At 44.9% G+C, this 17,036-nt stretch overlaps 1 protein-coding gene across 1 annotated transcript in view; it reads right to left on the bottom strand.

The window, feature by feature from the left end:
* The window catches only part of LOC105819163 (chromosome unknown open reading frame, human C10orf90), a 209,961-nt gene that overhangs the window by 182,828 nt on the left and 10,097 nt on the right, over positions 1 to 17,036 (bottom strand). The window contains exon 2 of the mRNA XM_012655349.1: positions 4,583 to 4,655. Coding sequence (XP_012510803.1) covers positions 4,583 to 4,655 — 73 coding nt within the window. The remainder of the gene's footprint in view (positions 1 to 4,582; positions 4,656 to 17,036) is intronic.

Raw genomic sequence — 17,036 nt, 5'->3', positions numbered from 1 at the left:
ATAAACTTGGTGTCCTTTCTCTACCTTAGTAATAGAGAAATTGCATTTACAAATGATTTCTCTTGGAAGAGAAATGAAACACAATTCACATCAGGCTGGGGTGGCTTTTAAGGGGGTACCAGAACATGCTCAAGGGGACAGGATGTATTGGGGCAACTAACTGTTGACTTGGTACTAATGAAATCGAAACTGTTGTTGAGAAGACAGCTAATCACTGCCCTTGTAAAAGCTGAAATAAAAGAACAATTATCCTCAAGTTTTAAGTGAAATATAGTTAGTTTTTCCCCACTCATCAAAGACACACCCTGTACAAACTGCCAGCTGTAAAATCAGGGCCAAATGGATCAGGGGGGGAAAAGTCATGCCTTCCCACCTCCCTTCCAATGCCAAGTGAATTAGTAATTAAAAATTTCCAAGTGACCTTCACCAACTCCCTTTCTGCATAGATTTCCCCAAATGATCTCTCCAGAAATGGCTTCAGTAGGCACGTGACTTCCAATCATCCTTAATCCCTAGATCGCGCAGTCTCATCTGCAGACAGGAGCACAGGGGTGGGGAAATGGCAAATAAAGTCTCTTTACGAAGCTCAGAATGGGAATTTGAAAGGGACTTTCTATCTTCTTCTGATTTTAAAAGCAGATGTGAGTTTGGGCAGAAACAGTTATCCCTTCTACTTTTTTTCTCCCTTAGTGTTCAGACCCTATTAATCATATTAAACTGAAATTTTGCACAGGCTGACAGATTTCAAAGGCATTGCCAAGAGGCCAAGTTAACTATAAGATATCAGCTCTCCACCCTTCCCAGCCCTGGAATTACCGATGACTGCGGCGGTGAATAGTTGCATTGTGCAAATGAAGGAAGCAAAAATGAAAATTTGGAGATGACATTCACTTCAGATTTCCTGCCTGAGCGCTGCGATCCCTATTTGGAACAAACACCCCACTGATCTAGCTGCTACAGCGGAGGCTGCCGCCCACATCACCCACATATTTTAGAGCAGCTTCCAAGAGATCAGAGAATCCTAAACCACAATTGTCTAAGAGCTGACAGAGAAATGAGGAAGCGGAAGGACCATTCCAAAGACAAAAAGCTAATTGATGGCAAAGTCAACCCTGGCACCACATACCTCAATTTAGAAAACACAACCCTGATGTCCGGTCTGTGGTTTTCCAGCCAGTGTTCCTCCTCCCGCCCCGTGCATATGGTTCCTTAGGGTCTTGCAGCCCCAGACCCTGCCCATCTTGCATATTCCCTCCTGTAGTAATCCCAGCTGTTCCTGTGGTTTCTCATCCCACCCACCTGTACCCGACGATCGTATCAAAATCCATAGCCCTGACCTGTCTCTGATCTCTACCCCCAACTGCCAGCTGCTTCCTGGACATGTGTCCAAGCCCCACAAATCCAGGATCCTCCCACCAGCACCACCCCTTAACCCCACAAGCTTCCTGGATCCTGAATTCCCTACGCCATTCATGGTAGCACTCTCTGTCCAGGAACATCTCGAGCTTCTCTCTCACCCCAACAGCCTGTAAATAATTTGGTCATTTCCTAGTGCTCCAAACGTTCTAGCAACCGCAGCCACCGCCCCAGCTAAACCCACATCACCTCCCACCTGGAGGATCACAACGGAGTTGTCTTCCTAGAACTTGGATCAAATCATGTATTGCAGCAACTTAAAAATATTTATTAGTCCCTTTTTGCCCACTCAGTAAATATGGATTAAAAATAAATAAGTAAGAAGGCTTGTTTATTTTGGCTCAGTGCCATCGAAAAGCTTTCTAACGATCCCAGCTGTGTGAGCACGTCATGAGCTATCTGAAAATAGAGTGAGCCCCTCTCCGTGGTCTGCCCACTGCAGAAGCTTCTCCATCCCAGCGTGGACATGGTGAAGAGGGGTTCAAACGTCTGACATCTCAAAGAAGCTGGACAAAATGTCCTCTGTGGCCTGTCCCAGACTTGGGATTCCACAGGTCTACTTATGGCTTTGGGGACATCTGCCAGGTCCATGGGTCCCTTCTGGAGAATTGTCCCACCAGCCAGTCAGCCACAAAGTGGGGTCCTCGGAAGCTGTGTGTCTAACACCTGCCCTTGTCTCCTGACCGAAGACGACTGACTCGGGACGGAGCCTGGCCCCCCACTGCGGGTGCAGGTCACACGCTCCTGCTGCCAAGGCCGGGGAGCGCCGCTGGTTCCTGCACTGGCTGCAACCCCGTGGCTCATTCTTCCATGACGTTCACTAGTTTCCTTACAACAGTTCCTGTTTTTCAACTACTGTGCATTTCTTGTCCTTGCAACCACCCAGAGTTTGACCTAAAACTCTGCTCTCTGGGTGTCTCGAAGCCACTGAGAAGACTCAGAAAGACCTCGTCCTTGTGCAGGCCCTCCTTGTGAGTGTGGGAGCAGGGAGTCCAGCTCCTGCAAGAGAGGGCTTGGCCACAGAGAGCCCAGAAGGCACAGATGGCTGCTCAGGCCTGTTTTCATAGAGAAGATGTGACCAGACTCCGTCCTTGACCAATCTTTAGCCAGGCCCCCTGGGGCCACCTTCTGGACCCGGCCTTGCCCTCAGCCTGCTGGCCCGGTTTAGTGAGACTCCTGCTAAGCCAGTTTAGGGAGAACTCCCCACCCTCGATATCTAATCAAGTTCCTCTCGCCTCGCCTTAGATATCAGGTTCCTCTTAGTAATTTTCCATCCACTGAGTCCCTCATCCTGCCTTTGGCTATGTTCAGAGTTGAGCTTAGTCCTAAACCGAAGGCTCTCTCCTCTCCTGCAGTAACTCCAGTAAAATCTGTCTTGCCATTTTTAACAAGTGAGCAGTGCAATTTTTCTTTAACGGACAGAGACAGGCTTGCAGGGAGATGCAGAGTGTGAGCGGGTGCCTTGGAGAATAAGTCCTGCAGGGAAGCATGGCCCATTTCGGTACGACTGCCTGTCTTCTACCAGAATACCCGAAGTTTAGGAATGTCTTTAAATTCTCTTCAGTAATTAGCACTTTGACAATATTGACAAATTAAAAAAAAAAAAAAAAAAAAAAAAAAAGCAAGGAGATACGTCTCCCTCCCCACCCAGGGCTGCTTGGGCACATTCCCTACAGCCCAGACCATTAACCTCCAGCCTCGGGCCAGCATGTACTTGGTTCCTAAGTCACTGATCTGCAAAGAGTAGGGACCCACTGTGGAAGTGACCAATTAGGCCCATTTGGAGCTGGCCAGGTCCTGAGATAGAGAAGACCAGACATCTATGTTTCAGTCACCAGGTATGACTGTGCTCACAGCCACCTCTGTGGAAAATGTGGCCCTCTTCTCAATGTCCCCATACTCCCCATGGGGTGCAGGTAGCCAGCCATGTTTCCCGAGCCTGCCTTTGCTGTTTAGGCCACCAGAAGTGTCTGTTAATGAATTCACACTGTCACCACGGGCAATTTCTGGGCTAGGTTTTCAAGGGCCAAAACTAAGTATCTGCCACTATTAAAGAATAAGCTGCAAACCATGCTTTGGGGGCTTCCAGAGAGGATTAAATATGAAAGGTATTTCAAACAATACTTTTGTCTTGGACTGATGGTGTCAGTTATGGAAAGGAATCCAGGTCCCTGATATCTTTAATATAGGCAGGTGGTAGAGTGATGAAAAGAGAAGCTACAAATGTGTATGTGTATGTGTGTGTGTACATATGTACACACATACACACTCGTACACACATACATGTAAACACATACACACACATATAAACACATACACATGTACATATATAAAGACATACATATACATATATAAATACATATAAACACATACGTGTACACGTATATACACACACATACATATAAACACATGTATATACACATGCATATATATAAAAATACACATATATATTTTCATCTGTAGCAGTTCACATGCCATATTTATAACTTATAAAATGAGGATGAAAAAATAAAATATACTACATTAAAACATTATTTTAGAATTTAGTTTTGCTGGAGTCTCTGAATTGAAACATTCTGTTAACCCAGTAGTCTTCTGATAGTGCCGTCAGAACATTTGACCTAAATCCATGTGATTTCACACACAAAGATAGGGGGAGCTTATTTTCACATCATCTATATTAACAAACTTAATAAAAGTTATGAACTATAACCATCTCACCTAGTGTTTTTACAGTTTAGTGGCTATAAATTGAAGCTTTATAAAAAGTGATTTATGATGCACATGCACTGCCTGTATTTAAATTGCATCCACTCTGTTCCAAGAACATTCCGCAGGTGTCTCATTGCTCATTCCTGAGGGAGCCCCGTCCGCTCCGGCCTGAGCCGCGGACTCCGCTCCCTGCAGCGACCTCGGTTCCGAAGGCACCACCTGAGGCAGCCGCTATTTCCTTTGCATCTTTCCCCGTTTGGAGGCTGCTAGCCTCACAACACAGGTGTTTAGAAATTCAAATCAGCTTCGAATCTTGCCGGAGCCACTGAGCTATCATCTCCAGTTTGGGGGAAAACTAGACTCGAAAGTACATTTCATTATTAATAAAAATAAAGGAAACAGAGTAAATAAAGTCGTGAAAGAAAGCGCTGGCTGGGCAAGCCCAGTTCTTTACCTGTGTTCGAAAGACTTTCATTTCTTTCCCAGGCAGAATGATCTTTGCGGGATGAGAAGAGTCGACTGTGGATCTGGAAAATAAACAGAAACCTTGCCCAGTTTTATATTTTTGTTTGCCAGATACATCATCTTCAGTGATGTACCTTATCTTTTAAAAAAAATCAGGAACATCCCTAGAATCTCTCCACTCTTCCAAGACAGAACTGCAGATCGTAATGAGTACTCGTTTCCATTTCCCCCAGGTTACCTCTGCCAAGGAGTAAAAGGCAGGTTTCAAAATGCACAGGAAGGAAGGGAGGGGGAAGAAAGAGTATAACCAGCCAGCATTGATTTTGCTGTGCATTTTGTTAGTAGATCAAGGAACCACATCTAATAGTTTTCCTAGCCCATCACAGTGCTGAACGGGTGCCGAGCTAAAGCTGGCACTGAATAAATGTTGATAAATTGATTAACCATGAGCAATCAAATTCCAGGAATTAGCCTTTAAGACCCAATGAAAACAGCATTAATATAGACGAAGTATTCTGCTGTCTGCAAGTATGATTATTATGCTGTCTCTCCCATAAGGTAAAGGTTTATTTTGTAATTTATTCTGAAAGCCGTTTGCCATGGGTGAGATTTTGGGCTCTGATATCTAACTTATATAATATGACTCCAGAACATTCCATTCCATACTGGGTCTGCCCCATCCCCACCGTCCCTCGGAACATCCCGGGATCTCATATCAGAGCTAAAGAGCAGCTCTTCTGAAGGGCCTGCCATCATCGTGGCATGACCTGAAGGGACAGCGCATTCGTGGGGCTCAAGCTCGGCTCTCATCCTGAACCTCAGTTAATGTCATAGCCCCGAGGCTGAGTTAGCTTTTGGGGGATTCGGTTCCCATTTCTTGCTCCCTTTCATCCCCAGCATCGAGGTAACCAGTTCTGGAGTTTCAGAGGGGAAGCTGTAGTCAAACAACTCTTCTGTCCCCAGGAGAAGTCTGGCCTCCTCCCAGCCCAGTGAATGAGAAAGAATGGAGTGGGACGTGGACCAGGCCTGGGCTGAGATCCAGGGGGTTCAACATTTTACTCACATTTCTGCCACTCCCTCAACTTCCCAACTGTGGCTCTGCTCAGCAATTGCCTGTCAGTAATATGATTATTAATTATAAGAAGAAGTGCTGAAAATTATCGAGGCTTCACGTGTGCCAGTTGTGTGCTCAATGCTTTATGTACATCGTCTCACTGAATTGACGCAACTGTTAGAAAGATACGCCGCTGTCAGTCCTGCTACAGCAGCTGAGAAAGCTAAGGCTTCAGGTAAGTGACAGGCCAAGGTCACCCAGCTGCGTGCAATGGAGCCAGGATTCAGACCAGGCCAGTTAGACCCAAAGCACCCTAGCTTTAAGCCAGTGTGTTCTAAATATTGTCATTGTTATTATTGTCATTACTGCTATGATCTGAATGTGCCCCCCAAAATTCTTGTGTTGGAAACTTAATCCTCAATGCAACTGTGTTGGGAGGTGGGGCCTAACAGGAGGTGTTTGGGTCACAAGGTCTCTGCCTCATGGATGGATTGATACTGCCACAGAAGGGCTTCCAGGAATTAGCTTGCTCTTTGGCCATGTGAGGACACAGAGAGAAGCCCTCACCAGATGCTGGTGCCTTGATCCTGGACTTCTCGGCCTTCGGAAGTGTGAGAAGTACATTTCGGTTCTTTATAAATTACACAGTCTTGGGTATTCTGTTGTAGCAGCACAAATAGGACTAAGACACCAAGTATTATTAGTAGGCTATTTGACTACATCTGGCAACACCTATATTGCCATTATACTTCTATGGGTCCTTTTCTTGGGCTTAGCATACACCTGTCATAGGAAATACTGGATAATACATGAAATATTTTCAGGAAGGAAATTAAGTGTTGCAATGTGGGACATGGGATTAGAAAATAATTTAAATCCTAAATCCATCAAAAGAAGCAAGTTTTCTCTCCCCGGCTTCAGACCAACCAGGTGGGTCTGGAAGCTTTCTGAGGGGTGGAGGGTGCAGAGAGAAACTGCCATGGCGGAGATCTTAAGTTTCTTCCCTCCGGGGTTTCTGTCTTGTATGGCTCTTTTAAGAAAGATTGTTATGCACATTTTTAAATGAAACTCTATCAAGTCTAGCAAGTTAATTAACCTGGGATATGACAACACAGAATTAATTTTCCCTCCACAGGCTCCTGATGCACCGTGCAATGATTAGTCAGGAGCCCCAGCCTCGCCATGGAGTAACAGACACTCGTGTGCAGGTTTGGATCACAGGCAGTTTCTCTCTCTCGGGCTCCAGCAACTCACAGTGGATGGCAAACTGACGAGGCCCCACAGCCCTCTGCAAGGGTCTGGTTTCTCCAAAGCCTGGAACCATGTTCTGCAGGCTCTGGGCACTATTTATCTAAGAATTCCCAATGATGGAGTTATTTGGGAACCTCTTTCATCAACTGACCCTAGATCTCAATCCAGTTGCAACGTTCTGGAAAGGCTTGGTGTTGGCTCTACTTTCTGCTGGTTGTTGACTGTAATTCCTTTGTACAGAAGAGCAACACTTTTCATTGCCCTTAGGATAAAGTCTGAAGAGGCTCCCATGTGGTGTGCCCTTGCTAATCTCTGTGGCATCACTGGGCACCTCTCTCCTGGCCACACGCTGTGTGTGTGAGCTTCCAGCATCCCCTTGGAAATACACACTCTCACCCACCACAGGGCCCTTGCACATGCTGTCCCACTGGCATAGTGTGTTTCTCTGGTCCTCCTCTGATCTCAGCTTACTTTATCTGCCCATGTCAATATCCCTCCTGACACCACCTTCAAAACTAGGTCAGGTTCCCTGATTATAAGCTCTTATAAAGGCATTCCTTTTCTTCAGAGCACTTCCCTCAGTTTGTAAATACACACAGGTAAGTGTGAATCTGTATGTCTGCCTCTCCCCTTGACTGCAACCCCTATGAGAATAAAATTATTTTTGCCTTGCTCGCCAATGGATTTCTAGCTCCTAATACGGGGCTGGACACATTGTAGGCTGTCAATAAGTATTTGTTGGGAAAAAAAAGCATGGAGGAAGGCACAAATGAATGACTGCAAACCTCTTATCCAGGCTGAGTCATGCACAGTGCCCTTTGGAACCCATTCTCCTGTCTTCTTGGAGGTCTTATACCATCGAGGACCCCACTCTCTCCTGTGTTCAACCTTGCCTTCCCCAACATTTCTAACCTCATCCATCTCTTTCTCAACTTAAAAAAAAAAACACGTCAGTAATCATCAGGGAAACGGAAACCAAAACCATAAAGAGGTATCATCTCATCCCAGTTAGGATGGCTATTATAAAAATACAAAAAATAACAAACGTTGGTGAGGACAGGAAGAAAAGGGAATTCTTATACACTCTGGCTAAGGATGTAGGGGGTGGGGGCCACAGTGTTAAAGGCTACAAAATTATAGCTAGATAGGAGGAGTAAGTTCTAGTGTTCTATACCACTGTGAGATGAATACAGTTAACAATAATACATCACGCAGTTTCAAATAGCTGGAAGGAGGATACTGAATGTTCCCAACACAAAGAAATGGTAAATGCTTGAGTTGATGCCTAGGCTAATTACCCTGATTTGATCACTGTACATTATATGTATCAAAACATCACCATGTACCCATGAATATATGCAATTATTTGTCAGTTAAAAAGATAAAATAATAAAAAGTCATTGCCATAAAAAAGATAAATATGGCCGCCTCATAGTTCTCATGTGAGATGCATCCCAAACTTGGCCTTTCAGTGTAGTTACAAATCTATTTCAAAACAAAACATTTGCTTTTTCACTCCTGTTTGGCCTCTTTCATTTATTTATTTGATAAACTTTTATGGAGCTCCTACTAAAAACAAACGAAAACAACAAACTCCCTCTCACGTGACCAGCCACCTACCTCCTTTTCGCAAACCTTCTTGACAGAGTCGTCCGTGTTCTCTCTCTCCCACCTCCTCACCACTCACTCATTCCTCAGTTTACCACAATCTGCACCAAGCCACTCCCAGCCACGGTGCTAAAATTGCTCTCGCCGTGGCCACCTAGCTGCCAACACCAGCGGATGGCGTCCGTCAATAGCTCCTGTGGGCTGCACTCCTCAGTGTCTCCTTCCGTCTCAGCGCCCTGACGGAGACCTTCCCAACCCCTGCCAACACCCCCAGAGCCCCCTCCCGCCTCTTCGCCACCTGCAATATTGCCACAAAGCAAATCTGGTTACGTCTCTCCTCAGTTTACAACACTTGGACTTTTCAACTGATTCAAAATATAGTAAAGGCCACATCCATGAAGAAGTTTTTGCAGTGTGGTTCATAATGTCAGAATGTCAGAAGTGTTTGAACTATCCAGCCGCAGGGAAGGGCTTTGTGGATGAGGGCAGACGTGTACGGGGAAATCCTATGTACCCGTTAACGTTGTAACGGTGTGCATGATCGATGCTACAGGCCCCTCATCTACAAACTACAGCGTATCGTGGGTGGCCTCAAATACTATGCTAGTGTGGACATTACTTCCTCAGTGACAGGGAAGCACTGGCGATTTTGTGCACGGACAGTTAGCACCTGATACTCCCTTATGTGTTGAAGCTCGGTCCTGTGCATAGGTGAGCCTGGACCCTTCACTCAGGAGCTGAAACTGGGTGCTGCTTACGTAAGAGGCAACACTTTTCAGCTACATTTTTACCCATGTCTACTCCGTGACATGTATCTGTTGGTTTTTCATCTCTTCCCACTGGGATGTAAGCCCCACACAGTAAGTTCTTTGTCCATTGCTGTGATCACACACCTAGGACAGTGCCAGGTCCATAGTGTGCCTTCGAAAATACATGCTGATGAATGAGTGAATGAATGCATGAATGAATGAACTGCAAAACTACATGGGAAAATGCTTATGAATGCAAAGGTAACATAATTGAATGTCCACTATGGTTTCCACTGAGATAGTGAAGAATTTTATGAAAAGTAAAAAATGTCATTTCATAGAAATTTTATGAAGAATGGAAAAAGCATACAAAAACTAATGCCATTCCTTTAAAGTCTCAGATTCTGGGTAATTTTTTTCTTTTCTACTGGTGATGGCCATCAAACTGATCTTCAAGAGCCAAGTGTCTCCTCTTCTGTGCGGCCTTCTTGGGGTCCCCAGGGGTGTGTTGGGTCCACCCTCTGAGCTTCCTCCTGCAGCACCCGGGCCTCCTCACCCACCAGGCCTGTCTCCCCACGAGCCTGGGAGCCCCCTGGGGACAGGGCCACCTGCATGTCTCTGTGTGCAGCACAGTGTGGATGCTAATGAGAGAAACAGCGGATGTTTGGAGAAGAAAAGGGAGGAGAAAAGATGGAAGGAAGGAGGCAATGAGGCAGGGAGGAAAGGAGGGAGGGAGGAAGAGAGGAAGGAGGAAGAGGAAAGTGAAAAGCCGGGAGGGGGGCAGGGTTCCTGGTTAAGGTTAGGCTCCAGGGCTGACGCCAGCCTCCGGTCTGCTGTGCCCGGGATTTGTGTAGCACTTGGTCTGCTTCAGTTCTCACTATTTACCACTCAGAGGAAGAGCTTAATCAGCCCCGAGCTATTTCGTGAGTGATCGTTAAGTGACTCCTAACTCAGTGCTTTCAAGGCTGTGTCTCCCTGAAGTCTCTGAGGCCATTAGGGTGTTATTTAGTGAACGGAAGCTGTGATTTACCAAAGTAACACAATGGAGAAAGGACTTAAGACCCCATTTTTTACCTCTGTTCCCAGCTGTTTGTGCGAGGTTAAGCCTGCGGTCACCCGAGCAGCACAAGAGCTGTCATCGTGGGAGGGCGGTTACCTCCCGGGATCCTCCAGCAACTCAGTGAAAGCGGCATTATAATTGTTATGCCCGTATTGCAGATGTGGACACTGAGGCACGGGGAGGTTAAGTAACTTGCCCAAAGTCATACACACCTAGTGAGCGAAGGACCCAGCTTGGATCCCAGGCAACAAGGGTCATTCCTTGGGAATAGAAAACTATGATTAGGATCGAGTGCCTGAAAAAGATGGTGATGCCCATAATAATGTGGAAATCTCCAGTCTGCAAGGCTCTTTTATACATGTTACCTCATTCTGATTCTCCAAAGGCCCTGAGAGACAGCCAGGACACACAGGTGTTTTCGGTAACGAAACTACAGGCCAGAGAGGGTAAGAAACCTCAGTGCCCAAGACCAAGAAAATGGTGGCCCCGTCACACACACCAGCCCTCCTGAGCCTGGCCCGGCATTCGTTCCTCCCACCCCACCATGCCACCTGCCCCACCTGGCAGGGTATGACACTGCCAGACCTGCCAGACCACCCCCGCAGGAATCCTGTGGTCAAGCCTGCTGTCTGCTGGGACAATAATAACATCAATAACAAATTGATCTGTGAATCCCACCAGCAGCCAGAAGCCAGTGCTCCAGCCAGCTTTGATGGAGTGTCGGAGGTACAGTAATAGTATAATCTTCCATTTATGTGAGACTAAGTGCTTTGCAAAACAACTTTCTCATTCTCTCCCTTGATTCTCCCAAGCCCTGCAATAATAGCTTGGCTCTAATGAGCAAATATGCTACTGTTTTTGTTGTTTCCTGACTCTCCCTTCAAGATATCTGAGCACTCACTGCAGATCTATGATCCCTTATCTGCAATTCTAAAATGCATAAACCTCTGAAATCCAAGTGCTTTTCTTCCTGGGTTTGTAGCAAATTAATCTGATAGCAAAACCTTCCCTGAACTAACCTAAGGCTATTTATAATATTAATTTACTCCGTCGAGGGGGGATATTCACCCATTTTTTTAAATTAGAGCTTAATGACAGAGTATACCTCCAATCCTACTAGAGATACAGTGCAACATTATCTTTTTACAGAAAACTGTTGTGGAATCACATTTGGTCCCAAGAGTTTGGGATGGAGCCTGTCAGCCAGTACCGTGGGCATCCGGTGAGCGCTCAGCACCACCTCTGGGCGAGGGTTTCCGTGCACCCCCATCCCGTCCTGACAGCAAGGCCTGTGAGACAGACCTCCTCCTACACTTTATAGGTAGGGACACTAGGGTATGAAATGATCAGGCAATTTGACCTGGATCACACCCAGAGCTACTAAATGTCAGGGCCAGGATTCAGCCTCAGCCTCATTCCAATGCTCTGACTTTTAACCCCATGCACCCAAGTGCTCAGACCATTCCTCCTCCAAATAGAGTGCAGTGTCTATGTGCATGTGTGTGTGCATGTGAGCATGCGTGTGTGTGTGTGTGTCTGTGTGTGTGTATAGTGGTGGATGGCTGGGCAGTTAGAGGTGGCTCCTGAGCTTTGTAAAGCATTGATCAAGGAAAACAGGGACTGAAACGTCATCTACCCCAGGAAAGAAGAAAGGGGAGAAAACAGCTGGGAATTTCCAGGTCTACACAGAACTGTGCTGCCAGACCCCTCCCCCAACTTCGCCTCTCTGGACACGTGCACGGTTCACAGAGGAAACAGAGGAGACATCCCGATCTACTTGTATCCTAAGGAGCCAAAGACAGGGTGGATTTTGGCTGGGTCTTCCCTTTGGGACAATGACAGACATTGTTGGAGGCCAGAGGAAGGAGGGCAGCCTCTTTTCAGCACACTGATGCCTTCTCCCGGGGAGGTAGGAGGTTCCACTAGAGGGCAGACAGCCTGTGCGACAGGTGGTTCCGGGTTTCTCCGCAGACTGGTTAGCGCAGACCCTCGGGACCGTAAGGGGCACACTTTCTAACGCTGATCGAGAAGCATGATTGATCTTTGCCAGCATTCCACATTTTTATTCAATCTTCTGAACGCTCTTCTGCAACAATAATTAATGTCAGATCAGTTTATGGATCAACAGTGTATTTTCTGCAACCCTACACCTATAATAACTCAAAACTGAGATTTATCATTCTGCTGCAATTCCCTCTTCATGCGCCATCTCTTCGTGTTTACATCTGGTTTAACTTTTTCTAATCTAAAATAAATCAGCATGAAAAGCATTAGATTTTTCATTTAGATTCTCAATTGTCTTTTATTACTGAGATAATATCCCTTATCTGATTGCAAATGATGGGACCGTTCCCTTGTTAGGATCTGAACCAAGATGCTGCAGTTCAATCTATCCGTCTCTCCTTGTTTCTCCTTCACTCTCCTGTGCAAGGCTGGTGTCTGGTGGGGTTCTGACTTGAAAATGAGATGCATCGGGATGTGGAGAGGATTATTATTCCCATCATTCCCTCTTGGGAGACACGTGGAGGAAGACAGCTTCTCCTGGCTGTCTAGTGAGAAGTGGTCTGCGGGGAGTTCACTCTTCACTTTCCCACCATGACTAAAGCTCCCCGTCTGTTTGCAGGTATAAACGAGAGCAGCAAGGAGGAAGCACCTGGCAGGAGATTTCTACGGAAACATCAGCCATGGGGGTAGAATGACTCCAAAATATAGGCATGTTAATTAGCCTGTTATAAAGTCAAATTTAGCTGAACTATTTTGTATATCAAAGAGGTAGATTTCCCCTGATTCCTTAAGTATTCCTTAAGCATGTTCTATTATGTTTCCTATCACTGGCAACATTTTCTCCTTACAGGCTTACTTTGGAGATACTGCGGGTTTGGTTCCAGACCAGAGCAATAATAAAGTAAATATCACAATAAAGCAAATAACATGATTTTTTTTTTTTGGTTTCTTGGTGTGTATAAATGTTATGTTTGCACTATACTGCAGTCTATTAAGTATGCAATAGCATTATGTCAAAAAATGTATATACCTTAATTTAAAAACACCTGTGGCTAAAAAAAAAAATGCTACCAATCATCTGAGCATTCAGCCAATTGCTATATTTTTGTTGGTGGAGGGTCTTGCTCGATGTTGGTGGCTGCTGACTGATCAGGGTGGTGGTTGCTGAAGGTTGGAGTGGCTGTGGCAATAGCTTAAAATAAGACAACAGTGAAGTTCGCTGCATTGACATTTCCTTTCATGAAAGATTTCTCTGTACCACGTGATGTTTGATAGCATTTTACCTGCAGTAGAATTTCCAAAATTGGAGTCAATCCTTTCAAACCCTGTTGCTATTTGATCAATTAAGTGTATGTAATATTCTAACTCCTTTGTTGTCATGTCTACAGTGTTCAAGCTTCTTCACCAGGAGTAGATTCTATCTTAAGAAACTACTTTCTTTGCTCATCCATAATAAGCAACTCATCATCTGTTCAAGTTTTACCAGAGATCGCGGAAATCCCGTCACATGTTTAGGCTGCACGTCTAATTCTAGTTCTCTTGCTATTTCCACCACATCTGCAGTTCCTTCCTCCTCTGAATTCTTGGACTCTTCCAAGTCATCCATGAGGGTTGATTCCAACTTCCTCCAAATTCCTGTTGATGTTTTGACCTCCCATGAATCATGAATGTTCTTAATGGCATCTAGAATGCTAAATCGTTTCCAGACTGTTTTCAGTTTACTTTATTCAGATCCATCAGAGAGATCACTATCTAAGGCGGGTATTATGAAAAGTATTTCTTAAATAATAAGACTTGAAAGTTGAGATTACTCCTTGATCCATGGGTTGCAGAATGGATGTTGTGTTGACAGGCGTGCAAAAGACATTACTCTCCTTGTACATCTCCATCCAAGCTCTTGGGTGACCAGGTGCCTTGTCATTGAGCAGTAATATTTTGAAAGGAATCTTATTTTCTAAGCAGGAGGTCTCAACAGTAGGCTTAAAATATTTAGTAAGCCATGCTGTAAATAGATGAGCTGTCATCCAGACTTTGTTGTTCCATTTATAGAGCACAGGCAGAGTAGATTTAGCATAGTTCTTACAGTCCCTAAGATGTTTGGAATGGTAAATGAAAATTGGCTTCAACTTCAAGTCACCAGCTGCATTAGCTCCTAACAAGAGAGTTAGCCTGTCCTTTGAAGCTTTGAAGCCAGGCACTGACTTCTCTTCTCTAGCTATGAAAGTCCTAGGTGGTATGTTTTTCCAACAGAGGCTGTTTTGTCTACATTGAACGCTTGCTGTTTAGTGTAGCCATCTTCATCAAATCTCTTAGTGAGATCTTCTGGATAACTTGCTGCAGCTTCTATATCAGCACTTGTGGTTTCACCTTGCACTTTTATGTTATGGAAACAGCTTCCTTCCTTAAACCTCATGAACCAACTTCTGCTAGTTTCAAACTTTTCTTCCACAGCTTCCTCGCCTCTCTCGGCCCTCATAGACTTGAAGAGAGTCCTAACTTCCCTGCTGTGAATTAGGCTTTGGCTTAAGGGAATGCTGTGGCTAGTTTGATCTATCCACTAAAACTTTCTCCAGATCAGCAATAAGCCTTTTTCACTTTCTTATTATTCTCGTGTTCACTGGAATAACACTTATAATTTCCTTCAAGAACTTTCCCTGTGCCTTCATAATTTGGCTGTTTGGTGCAAGAGGCCAGTTTTTGACCTGTCTGGCTTTTTGACATGCCCTTGCCACTGATTTCTAAACTAATCGTTTCCCAGCTTAATTATTTATAGCTACTGACTTAAAGTGAGAAATGTGTGACTCTTCCTTTTACTTGTACGCTTGGAGGTCATTGTAGGATTACCAATTGGCCCAATTTTAATATTGTTGTGTCTCAGGAAATAGGGAGGCCCAAGGAGAGGGAGAGAGATGAGGAATGGCCAGTTGGTAGAGCAGTCAGAACACATACAGCATTTATCCACTAAGTTCACTGTCTCCCATGGGCATGGTGTATGGTGCTTTGAAGCAATTAATTATAATACTAACATCAAAGATCACTCATCACAGATCATAACTGATATAATAATGAAAATGTTTGAAATATTGTGAGAATTGCCAAAACATGACTCAGAGACACAAAGTGAGCACATGCTGTTGGAAAAACAGCACCAACAGACTTGAGGACGCAGGGTTGCCACAAATCTTCAATTTGTAGAAAGCGCAATTGTCTGTAAAGCACAACACAGTGAAGTGTCATAGAACAAGGTATTCTTCTACTTCCAAATGTGAGCCGATGATTCTAGAAACCGAACCCATTTCTTGTTCCATGTGGAAACTTCTTTCCCCAGTAATTGTTTACCATAGAGTCCTGGACATTTTGAAACACTTCAACATCAAACACACTAAAGTTGCCCTGACTTTGGAACACTGGGGAAAGGTCTGAGAATTCAACAGCCCCCGTGACCCTGTAACTTTTAACTCATTTGCTATTGTTTTTCTTCTTTCAAAGCAACAGAGACAAAAACAAAACAAAACAACAACAACAACAAAGCAAGAACACAGACATCAGTTTACCTGTTTACATGACACTCCTCCCCTGGCCTGTGGGGAAAGGGCCTGAATATTTTGTACAATTTACACTGGTGGTTGCTTTCTGTGATTTTTTTTTTTTTTCACCCAGACTGACAGGAAGCAATGCAAAAGGAGTCCTTCTTACAACTGACTTTCACACCTCCTCAGAATTAAGGGAAGTGATAACTTCTACTTATGGAAAGAGCAAGATTCGGTCCTGAAAGGCTTTCTACCAGGACAGTCGTAACAGCTACACCGTGGAGCTCTCACCGAGGGCCAGGCCCTGCTCTAAATGCTTCGCAGGCATTGTGCAATCTCCATGGCAATGCCAGGAGAAAGGTACTACTCAAATCCCACTCTAAAGGCAAGGAAGTGTTATTCTCAGTATCATTGTTAATAATACCATCAATAACAGTGTGATCAACAACTAAGCATTACTGGGCTCTTACCATGGGCCTCCCTAAGTGTTTCCCATGTGTGAGCTCATTCGATCCCCACAACAGCCCACGAGGAAGGGACTATTGTGAACTCCATTTCATACATGAGGCAGCTGATGCCGGAGCAGGAAAGTCCACACAAAGTCTCAGCGTTAATAAGGGCAGAGTCAGGATCAAAGTCCAAATGCCCTGATCAGGGCCCAGGCCCTCGCCCCTGTGCAGCCTCAACAGAACATCATCTCTTTAATTAAGATGCTAACAGTCGTAACCGGAACTTATCATGGTCACAAAGCATTACAGACTGCAGGATTTCAGTTACAGGACATTCCAGAGAAGGTGACACGACAGTGGCAGGCAGTAGATGGGTGGCTGCCGGGTGCCAGGCTAGGTAAGAGCGTTGAGTGCAAAGAGCACGGGGAACTTTTTGGGTTGATGGGAATGTCCTACCTCACGATTCGGTGCTAGTCGTACAACTGTACACATCTGTCAAAACAAAACGAACTGTACACTTGGAAAATGTATGAATATTAATGTATGTAAATTATGCCTTAATAAGGCTGGTTTAAAAAAATACATCATGAGTAAGGTCCGATTTAGAGTTTCAATTTGACAAACACAATTAGTATGGGAAATAAGACATGCATGCTGACCTCAGGGATCTTACCACCTAAGGGAAGAAGCTGCACCCGAGACGTGCCTTGGGTGTTCACGCTTCGTATTCCGCAAACA

Source organism: Propithecus coquereli, unplaced genomic scaffold (genome assembly GCF_000956105.1).
Source record: "Propithecus coquereli isolate 6110/MARCELLA unplaced genomic scaffold, Pcoq_1.0 Scaffold473, whole genome shotgun sequence".
Taxonomy (NCBI): Eukaryota; Metazoa; Chordata; class Mammalia; order Primates; family Indriidae; genus Propithecus; species Propithecus coquereli.
Note: the sequence above shows the minus strand (reverse complement) of the source record. Positions and strands in the feature narration are given on the sequence as shown.